Raw genomic sequence first — 10,969 nt, 5'->3', positions numbered from 1 at the left:
GGGCACGTGCCCGGCCTTCATGCAAGAGAGGCCAGCCCAGCCTCGGGGACCTTCTGGAAACCCCCCCAGCTACTTGCATCCTGGCAGACTAATGGAATTCTAATTGTCCTTTCCCACCCCCCCTCAAATTATAAAACTTTTTTTCAATCACATGTTAATTTTTTTTTTGTAAACAGTCTTAAACTAAGGTCGAGAAAGCCCAAACCCGGTGTTTCTCCCCAAGTTAAAAACCAGCAAGGTGCACTGCAGCCCGCCGGCCTTCGCCCACAGAGGCCGGGCAGCTGGTGAGCCGCTTCTGGACAGGCTGTGGCTCCCCCCTGAGGCAGAAGCCCCCAGCTCCTGTGGCCCGGCCCCCCCGGGGGGCCACCTCCCCGCCCCCAGGCCTGCTCTGGCCTCAGAGGCCACTCAGGCCACCCACTCTTCCACCAACATTCCCAGGCCGCTGTGAAGAAACGTAAAACATCTAAAACGCTACTGAGTCTGCAACCAGGGCCCAAGCCCACTCCGCTCTGGCCCGGGGCCCTCGCGGGAGTCGGGGCCTTTCCCCGGCGGGGCGGATGCTGCACCTTGGCCGCTGGCGGCTCAGATCTCGGACTCCCGTCTGTAGGGCCGCTGATCGAGGGCGGTGCCGGCCTGGGGTCTGTCAAAGTCGCGCCTGGCCTGGGGGCCGTGGCCGTCCTGCTCTCTGTCTGCCTCGTCCTCGTCGTCGCGGCTCAGGAAGGCCAGCTCGTTCTCGTAGCAGAAAGAGTTGGCGCTGGGCAGCAGGAACTTGTTCTCCACCAGGTCCTTGGCGCTGCAGCGGGGCGTGGACGGCACCTCGTACGTCTTGTGGAAGTGCGAGTAGTCGATCTTGTACTGGTTCTTCTCCTCGAAGAGGACCGGCTCGAAGCGGTGGCCCCACAGGATCTCGTTGGCCAGGTAGGAGCTGCGGGCCTGTGTGGTCATGGCCGTAGCCTCCACCATGCCCTCCAGGATGACCACGATCTCAAAGTCGTCCGTCTCCAGGTCCTGCCGGCTGATGCCAAACAGCGGGCTGGCCTCGTCGATCTCGTGCAGGATGGTGATGGGCGACACCAGGAAGATGCGGTCCAGGCCCTTGTCGAAGCCAACGTCGATGTCGATCTGGTCCAGCGGGATGTACTCGCCCTCCTCCGTGACCCGGGGCTTGATGAGCTGGGCCCGCACGTGGGCCTCCACGATGTGGCTCTTGCGCAGGTTGCCCACGCGCCACATGAGGCACAGCTTGCCGTCGCGCAGCGCCACCACCGCGTTGTGGCTGAACAGCAGCGTCTGCGCGCGCTTCTTGGGCCGCGCCATCTTGGCCATGATGGCGCCGATCATGAAGGAGTCGATGATGCAGCCCACGATGGACTGCGCCACCACCATGAACACGGCCACCGGGCACTCCTCGGTCACGCAGCGCAGCCCGTAGCCAATGGTGGTCTGCGTCTCAATGGAGAAGAGGAAGGCCGCCATGAAGCCGTGCACCTGCAGCACGCAGGGCGTGCGGCCGCGGCCCTCGGCCGGCTCCAGGTCCCCGTGGGCCACGGCGATGACCCAGAAGATGACACCGAACAGCAGCCAGGAGGCGAGGAAGGCCAGCGAGAAGATGAGCAGCATGTAGCGCCAGCGGATGTCCACGCAAGTGGTGAACATGTCGGCCAGGTAGCGCTGCGACTTCTCGTCCATGTTGGCGAACTCGATGTTGCACTGGCCGTTCTTCTTGACGAAGCGGTTCCGGCACCTGCGCCGAGTGTGCACCTTGCCGTTGCCGAAGCCATTGGCGCCCGACATGGTGACCAGGTGCAGCCCGTCCTCCTCGGACGACACGATGCTGTAGGGGTTGGCACGGCCAGATGCGGTCATCCCGGGGGCGGGGGCGGCGGGACCCCAGCTTGCCCCCGGGCCGGCTCCAGGAGGGGCAGCTCCTGCAACAGAGGGGACAGCAGGCTGGCAGTGAGGCCGGCAGAGCAGCCACCCGACCTGCGCCTCCGCCCCGACCCGGCCTCACCCCAGCCAGCTCCTCGGCCACCTCCCCTCTCCCGGCTGCTCCAGACGGGAAGCCTGGCTTCTTCCTCAGTTTCCCTTTCCCCCACCAAGGGCTCTGCCTGCAAAGATATTCAGGGTCCAGCCCCTCCTCCCACCTCCCGGCCTGAGTCCCTGGCATCACCCGCCGAGAGCAGCATGACGGCCACCTCGCCAGCCTCCCCACTCCCACGCCGGTGCCAGTGCCCACGGCAGCCGCCAGGAGTCAGTGCGCCCTCTGGTGGGACCCCTCAGACCTCACCTCCAGTCTCACCCTTGCTCGCCCCCAGGCCCACCCGGACACCGTCCTCCCAGGCCCTGGCTTCTAGGCCACAAGGGTGTCTCAGGGCCCCCCTGCACCTGGGCAAACTGCGCACCCCACCCAGGACCCCACGGTAATCCCGCTGCACCGGCCTCTGACCTCGTAACGATAGTAATAACGACAGCAATGGCTCTCTGGGGCTGCACCCACCGTCCCACCACGAGACCGCGAGTCCCTGAGCGCGGGTGGTTTGCTGTTTGCTCACTGCTGTCTCACCCCCAGGGCCTAGACCTGGGCATGACAGACGCCTCAAGCCGGGCCCCACCCGTCCTCCTGAGGCTCACGCTGTCCCCGCAGGCGCCCACTCTCGCTGCCCACATGCTGTGCTCGTGGCCACCCCATCACCAGGGGGCTCGCTGACCCCGGACCTCAGCCCGGGGGCCTCCGCCACCCCGCCTTCCTCAGCGCTGAACAAGAGCAGGTGGGGAGCCTCAGACCCCTCGGTGGAGCACCGGGCCGGCGCACGTCCTCACACACGGGGCACACTCCACAGCGCCGCTCCCCGTTCTCACGGCTGGGGGCAGGCACCCCAGCCCCAGACGCGCAGGCCGGTGGCCACCCCTCCCCCGGTGCCCCGCCGGCTCTGGGCTGGCCTGTGAGTGCCAGGCTGAGGCATCCGCAGACCGGAGACCCCGACACCACTTGGCCCCGTGGGCACTGAGGCCGGCCGGCCAGCCGCGCCGGGTGCCCCGCGGGAATGGCGTGGCAGGGCGCTGAAGAGGTGGGCCTGCGCCCCCTACGGATGGACCCCACGCCCCCCGACCCCCACCAGTCGCCCGACGAGGTCAGAGCTAGCTGAGCCTCGGGGTGCTCATGTGTGATGAGACACTGAGGCCCCAGAGAAGGTCCAGGGCGGCCAGGCCAGGAGAGAGGAGGCGGCAGCACTGCGACCCAGCCCTGGTCTGTGGGACGGGGTGACCTCTGACCTCTGCTCCAAACCCACACGGCCAGCCAGGCTGCAGACCCCGCCCAGGGCCTGCCCGGTCGCTGGAGCCACTGGATCCCCAGGTCTGGCAGGTGCAGGGCGCTCCCTGCTGCCCGGACCAGCTCATCCATCCACAGGGACAGCAGGCCAGACCTGTCAGCAAACGCTCGTGTGTCACCCGCTCGGAAGCCCGAGGAGGTAGCTACCGTGGCTATTTCTACGCTCTGGATGGCGGCTCAGAGAGGTCAAGTGACTTCCTCAAAGCCACACAACCACTAGGCAGGAGAGCTGGGCGCAGAACCACTTCTGTCTAACACAAGGCCTCCCACCGTGGGGACCCCAGGCTCTGCGGCGGCCTCTGCTCAGGCTGCCATCCTTCCCCCACGGCTGCTGCAGCTGACAGCCTCACCCTGGGTCTGAGGAGCTGAGGCCTCAGGCCATAGTGGTGGACACGGCTCCCGCCTGGTCCAGGAGCCGGTGGTGGTGGGAACCCCGTGGACTGTGCCAGGAAGACAGCTCAGCCCTAGACTCCTGGGCCTTCCAGGGGGAGGTGGCCAGGTCTGGGGCACGCCGATGCCAGCAGCAGGCCACCGGATCACCAGGGGCAGGTCTGTGTGGCCAGGAGGCCTTGAGGGACGTCCAGTGGGTCATGGCTGCCCCAGGTGGGGCTCTGAGCAGCTCGAGGCCTGCGGGGGACAGAATCGCAAGACTCGAAGGCCAGAGGAGCCCAGCCTGGCACACTGCTCCCGGCAGCTGGGCAGCCTCCCACCTGGCCAGCTCGCAGTGACCACTGGCATCTCTGCCTGGGCTGGGCGCCTGGGCCGCACCCAGACTGTGCTGCACAGTCCTGGGAACCCCTCTTCTACTGGTCTTCCTCCTAAAGCCACAGCAAAAATCAACAGGTCACATTCGCAGCCACTCCCCTGCTTCTCAGAGCTGGAAACTGGTACTCGGAGCAAAGTCACCTGTGCAAAGTCCCCCGAAGCCAAGGAGCAGAGACACAGCGGGTGGCTCTGTGTGCACGCGTGTGTGCATACGTATGCGTGCATGAGATGCCAAGGGTGGGGCAGTACCTCGCGGGCGCTTGGCGAACACACCACCAGAGAGAAAGGCCGAGAAGAGGATCCACGGTAGCAGCTCCGGCACCACAAACTTGCCAAACGTCCAGTGACCCTCTTCACACCCAAGGCAAGAAGGCTACAGGGCTCTGTGGTCTTTAAGGACTCGGTTTAAGAAATGTGGGGGACTTCCCTGGTGGCGCAGCAGTTAGGGCTCTGCGCTTCCACTGCAGGGGGCCCAGGTGAGATCCCTGGTCGGGGAACTAAGATCCCGCAAGCCGCGTAGCATGACCAAAAAAAAAAGAAAGAAAGAAAAAGAAATGAGGGACAAGATTCTCAACCAGCCACGTGCGGCCCGGTGTGGCTCCTGTCCAACGGGTGCACACGGATCAGACAGAAAGGAAATTAGATTTGCTTTGCTGGAAGAGACTTTAGCAAGCAAGGAGGCCGGCTCCCCATTTTATAGATGAGAAAACCGAGGCTGAGACTTGTCCCAGGTCACAACACACCTTGTGGGCCAGGATGAGATAGATGGTAAAGACGATAATTAAGACTACGTTGGTCGGACGCCCAGGTTGGCCAGTGGGGGTCCCAGGCGTCGCTGGGAGGGAAAGGGGAGAGAGGCACTAGGGTCCCCTACCTGAGCCAGCCTAGGCGACTTCGGCACTGGAGACTGGGAGTGAGGCAGGCCCAGCAGGCTGGACCCAGAGACCCCGAGGGGAGGGGGAGCTGTCCCGAGCCCGGCGTCTCCGGGGCCCGGCACCCGGCAGGCTTGGCGCACCAGCAGGGCCTGGGCTGGGAGCTTTTAGGGAGGCAGCTAACACATGACCCGAGGGCCAAGAGTCATCGCAAAGTGCCCCCGGATGGAGCGGGACACCCCATGCCAGGTCCCCCGAGGCTCTGGGCCTCAGGTTTCAGCAACGTCCGGAGGAGACCAGGCCAAGGCCAAGAAAGCGCGGACTAGTTGGATCAATGGAGGGGGCACCGAGGAGAAGCTCAGTGACCCCCTCCCTCGGGAGGCCTCCCAGGCGGCAGGACCCCCTCACAGGGATGAGCAGAGTAACCAAGTGCTTACTACCTGCCAGGCGCTAAGAGCTCCAGTAGCTCACGTAATCCCTTAGTGTGACTTTCTGGATGAGGAAACTGAAGCTCAGAAAGCCTGAGTCACTTACCCAGGGTCACACAGCCTTTCAGGAGTGAGCTCCTGGTCTGGGGGGGGTAGGAGAGAACTCAACTCCCCCATTCCCCTAGGCCAGACTGTGGACATGACACTGTTCCAAGCCTCGGTCCTCAGGGTCCCTGCAACGCCACATGGCGATGAGACACAAATAACCCCAATCTGAGCCCGTGAAAGCAGAGGTAAGACCCTCACCAGCACTCCTGACCTGTGGCCATTCAGGCCCTGCTTGGAACATCCAGGGACAGGGCACTCACTACCTCATGGTCAAGTCCTTCCAAGTCCGTGGTCTCTCCTTAAAAATCACTTGCTTCACGGAAAGCCAGCACGCAGCCACATACACCTCCCCCCAGCCCGTGCCCGAGGCAGACATACTAATCCATCACAGAGCGCTTTCGCACTGCGCCCTGTGGTGGCCACAGGATCCTTATGCAGTTACTGCCCATCAGACTCAGCCCGAGAGCTTGCAAAACCCAGTCCTTCATCTGCAGGCGGGAAGACGGAGGCTCCAAGAAGGGCGCCCTTGCTCAGCCACGCAGGAAGTGAGAGGCGTGGGCCAGGCCTGGAGGCTGCACTGCGTGAGACGGGGCAGCTCAGGGGCGGCAGGCTCCAAGGACTGGGGCGCAGAGTGGGGGCGGGGGGCACGCCTGGGGGGAGGGGAGAACAGGCTGGCACCTCAGGGTCCAGTGAAGAGGTTGAGGCTGGCTGAGGAGAGCCAAGAGCTGGCCTGGACAGGAGGTGGCGGGTTAGGGGGCCAACACTTCTGTTCTCACACTCTGGGGAGACATCTCCTGTGCCCACCCACCTTTCCCAGGCACATTCCCTCCCCTCCCCAAAACATTCAGCCGGCCTCGGTCACCCATGGCCTGCAAACGTTTGGGGTCAACACCGTGCAGGCCTCCTGGGCCAGGCCCCTGCAAGGCCCCTGTGAGGCCGGAGGAGAGACGTGTCGCCTTGTGCTGGGCATGGGAATGGCCGGTGCTTGGCTGTCCCCGGGCCCTCACCACTTCGAGGCCCACCTGCCCAGCTTCCAACCACCAACACCAGTCTTTCCACCCAAAAGACCAACACCAGTCTTTCCACTCTGCCCGTGCACCGGCATGCCAGGGAGTTAATGCCCCAGGAGCAGCTGCCTGCCACGACGGGCATACTCGGGGCACCTGCTCTACTCGGCCTCCCAAGGCCCCTCAGCCCCTGGGCCCCCCCCCCCAGGCCACGTGGCCAACATGCTCCCCCTCTCCTCCAAAGCTTCCTCCCCTCTTCCCTCCACTCGTCCCCACTGTGGGGTCACTGGGCAGTCCAGCCACTCCCCCAGTTAGCCCAGCCACAAGCCTGGCCTCCTCCCTCTCCTTTAGCCCCCAGATCCACTCCCTTCCCAGGTCCTGTGTATTTTAGCTCCTGAATGACGGAAGCTGTCCGCCCACTCCTTGCCCACAGACACCTCCTGTCCAGGCCGTTCCTACCTACACAGCAACAGGTTCCTGAGGGTTTTCCTGTGGCAAGCCTTGTCCAACCCCCCAATCACAGCCAATGGGAATGCTGGAAATCCCCCTATCGGTCGGGAGTCAGCAGAAGCCCACCGCTTTCACGAAGCCCTTTCACATTCTCTGGCCCTGGGCTTCTCCTGTTAGGGCCAGAAGCTACTTTCCGCCTTGTGTGAGAGTTGGCCTTGCCTGGGCCCCACCTCGGGCCAACCTCAGAGGTCCAGAGAGGCTGGTGCAGGCCTGGCACAGCGGGGGCACCCAGGAAATGCTCAGTGTTCAGACAAAGACGAGGGAATGAGCTGCTGAACAGAGGGATGGCTGAGGAGACAGTTACACGTACAGGTGGGGGGTCAAGCGTGCGGATGGAGTACAGGGCCGACGGACGGGGATGGACGGATGCGGGGGACCAGAGGCATGGTTCGTTTAGGTGCGTGAAAACTGCTTAGATGAGTTGGGTGAACGGATTAGTGAATGGATGAATAGATGGATGGACAAGTGGATGGATGGATGGGTGGATGGGTGGATGGATGTGTGGGTGGATAGACGGACGGACAGACGGGTGAGTGAATGGACGGATGAGTGGATGGATGGATGGATGGATGGATGGGTGGATAGACGGACGGACGGGTGAGTGAATGGACGGATGAATAGATGGATGGACAAGTGGATGGATGGATGGATGGATGGGTGGGTGGATGGATGGGTGGGTGGGTGGGTGGATGGATGGATGGATGGATGGATGGGTGGGTGGATGGATGGACGGACGGACGGGTGAGTGAATGGACGGACGAGTGGATGGATGGATGGATAGATTGGGTGGGTGGATGGACACATGAATAGATGGATGGGTAGGTGGGTGGCTGCATGGCTGGGGGGATGAATGGATGGAAAGATGGCTGGCTGGGTTGGGTGCGTGGGTGGACAGTTAGATGGATGGGGGGATGTGTGGAACTAATGGATGGAAAATGGGTGAATGAGAGGTCGAACAGGCGGGTGGACGGGTGCGCGGGTAGGGGGACACAGAGATGAGTGGGTGGGTGGAGGCACAGATGAGCGTGACTGCGTGGACAGATGCATATCCGTGACCTTAATCTTACCTCTGGAATCCTATCTTCTAAGTAACGGTGCTCACCAGGCAAGTGACTGTCTTCAAGGCTGCACTAGCAGAGGCCGCCATTTCCCAGGCGCCAGCTGGAGCGGACTCAGCGGCTGGAAGACCCTGAAGGTAACAGAGCACAGTCACCACTCTCCTTGGGGGAGCTCCACCGTCATCAACCTCCACACAAACCCCCATTTCTGCTTGCTCTGTCCCCCGGACCCTCCCAGGACCCCAGGGGAGGTAGAGGGGGCCTCCAGCCCACCCCAGTGCCCCAAAGCTTCACAGCCCATGAGACTGTCCATAACAGCCCTTCAGAACCAGAGGAGGGCAGAGCAAGGTGTGCCCCCAGAGCTTCACAGCCCATGAGCCTGTCCATAACAGCCCTTCAGAACCAGAGGAGGGCAGAGCAAGGCGTGCCCCCAGAGAAAATGACCGCTGCTAGCTACTGAGTGCCCACTGCATGCCAGACACTTGGTAGCTGCTTCACGGACGCCAACTCAGGCAAGCCTCATGACAGCCCCAAGAAGTTGGACCCGCTGCTGTTCCCGTTCCAGAGGTGTGGGCACTGTGGGAACTCTCCTCGGGCCACAGAGGACCTCGGGGCCCAGCCTGTGCGCCTGGCCACCTGCAGAGCCTTCCCCACGCCCCCCACGGGCCCCGCTGTGGGCAGACGGCCCCCGCCTTCCACGGCAGTGCGCTGTGAGGTCAGGGCAGAGAGCAGCGGGAAGGGGCTCGGGAGCCTCGGAGGCGAGCCAGCCCGAGATGCCCCGTCACCTCTGCCCTCCCGGCCACGGCGTCCATGCGGGTCACCCTCTTGCAGCCGACGCCGGCGGGAGTCCACAGTGGCACTGGATTTTCCAGCTGGGATTAAGGGCACTGCTGTGAGTCGGCCCACATCACAAGTCTCCTGGGGCAGCGCCAGCAGTGGGTTTAGAAGCACACGGACCTGGGCTCCAGTCGCAGCTCCGCCCCTCACGAGCTGTGTGACCTTGGGTGCGTCACTTCCCGGCTCAGGGCTTCTGCTCGCTCTGGTAGCGGTGGCCTGGCTGGTCCCTCTTCACTCCAGGCTCCCACCTCAAGACGCCCAGTCCTCAGGCCCTGCTTCCCCACCCTCGTTGCTCCTAGAGCAGCAGCCAGCGGCCCTGCCGTTGGCCGCTCTCAGCCATTTCCTTCTAAAGCCAATGGAGACTCCATCCCAGACCCCATCGCGCAGCTGGACTCCCCACGGCGAGGACCCGTTCCCGGGTCACTGACCTTGTCCTTGCCCTGGAGTGGACACCCGCTGTGCCCGGCCCTGTGTGCTGGGTCTCGGCTTCAGTCATTCCAACCTGCGCAGCCCACCCTGAGGGACAGACGGGGAAACTGAGGCTGGGGGAGGTGAGGTCCCTCGTGCTGGGTCTCCGAGAGCAGAGGAGGTGTCACAGGGCCGTGGGGAGGGAAGGGGGCGGTAAGCAGGGGAGCGCCTGCCCTCCCCGCTTCCCGTGGTCACTCAGCCCGCCTGCCCCAAGCCCTCTCAGCCTCTGACTCCCTGCTTCCTGGAAGGGGCGTTCTTCTAGGAGGGAAGCAACACCAGCTCCGCTCTACACAGCAGGAAACGGAGGCTCAGATCAGAGAAGGGCCTCGCCCAAGGTCACAAAGCCACAGAGTGAATGGCAGAGCCCAGGACCTGACACCCCATCCAGCGCTCCCCCTGCCCCTGCAGTGGCCATGGCCCACGAGACGTGACCCCCAACCCTCTGAAGTTCATCAAACACTTTCCTGGGTGGCGGTCACAGTCCTGGACAGGGGGGGCCGGAGCAGGGGCAACGCCTGCAGGTGACAGGGGTGACTGGATGTGACAGTGAGGCTGTCCCTCAGCCTCCCAGCAAGGGCCGTCCTGTCAGCCTGGGGCGAGGCGCTTCCCTTTCCTGCCCGGCCTCCCCAAGGATGTGCCTGTGAAATTCAACCTGGGGGGAGGTGTGCGCTGAGCACGGGCCTGGCACCAGGTGGCTCGGTCGCCACCATCACAGCCTCCCCCGGAGCGGCGGGGCCCAGGCTCCAGTGAGCTCCCAGCCCTGCATTCGAGGCCTGATCGCTCCCCAGCTCCCAGTGGGAACTTCCCTGGGCCTCAGGCTTCTCATCTGCAAAATGGGTAGATCCCACCTGCCTGGGGAGGCTGTGAAGAAGGCAGACCGAGGCCCTGCCGCAGCGTCCGGTGAGCAGCAGACACGCGGTAAGCACCGGTCCTCCCAGCGTTGCCTGAGGGGTCTTCCTGCTCTGACAACCATCAGGGCGCCCGACACGATGGGAAGCTGGGGCACCCCGGACCCTCCCGTGCGGCCTGGTGTGATGCTCTCAGGACGCACCCAACAGGCTGAGCTCTGCGGGTGCAGGGGCCTGGCCGCCCCGCTCCTCTGTGCCAGGGGTGTCATCGCTGGCAGGGGCGCCCAGTAAACGCTGGCCACAGCAACCACAGTGACCACGGCCCCTCAGATTCCACGGCCTGGAGACAGGCTGCACGCACCGACACAAGGTTAGGCTGCGCCAAGCGGCCGGGAGGGACAGGTGTCCACTCTCCGAGCCCCGAGGTGAAGCCAGGGCAGGAAGTTCTGGCCCCCACGGCGGATGACAGGTCACGCCAGGCACCAGGGAATGTTTCCGAGGGTATTTTTATCTTGAGAACATCCTTCCCTGGGGGGTAGGGGCAGGAGAGAGACAGGGTGTCCTTGGCCCCAGGCCCTTGGAAGCAGCAGAGGACAGAGACCCCTGGTGCCCTCTGCCAGAGTGGCCATTACATCACTGCCCCATCCCTGGGCTTCCTTGGGTCCCAGGAGCAAGTGGGACCTGGAGGGTCTTGGGGTTTTCTTGGGGCTCCCAGCTCTGCTCAAACTCACTGTGCG

At 63.8% G+C, this 10,969-nt stretch overlaps 1 protein-coding gene across 1 annotated transcript; it reads right to left on the bottom strand.

The window, feature by feature from the left end:
• Nucleotides 1-222: 222 nt before the first annotated feature.
• Nucleotides 223-1,881, bottom strand: LOC132415326 (ATP-sensitive inward rectifier potassium channel 12). The gene has a single exon (XM_059998641.1). It carries the CDS (start codon nt 1,864-1,866, stop codon nt 583-585), a length of 1,284 nt encoding a protein of 427 aa, XP_059854624.1. The 5' UTR covers nt 1,867-1,881; the 3' UTR covers nt 223-582.
• Nucleotides 1,882-10,969: the final 9,088 nt, after the last annotated feature.

This window comes from Delphinus delphis, chromosome 19 (assembly GCF_949987515.2).
Source record: "Delphinus delphis chromosome 19, mDelDel1.2, whole genome shotgun sequence".
Lineage (NCBI taxonomy): Eukaryota > Metazoa > Chordata > Mammalia > Artiodactyla > Delphinidae > Delphinus > Delphinus delphis.
This window is presented reverse-complemented; position numbering and strand designations above follow the sequence as displayed.

Bases quoted from the DNA above. Each gene is read 5' to 3' on its own strand.
- LOC132415326 (XM_059998641.1), bottom strand. From the start codon at position 1,866: ATGACCGCATCTGGCCGTGCCAACCCCTACAGCATCGTGTCGTCCGAG.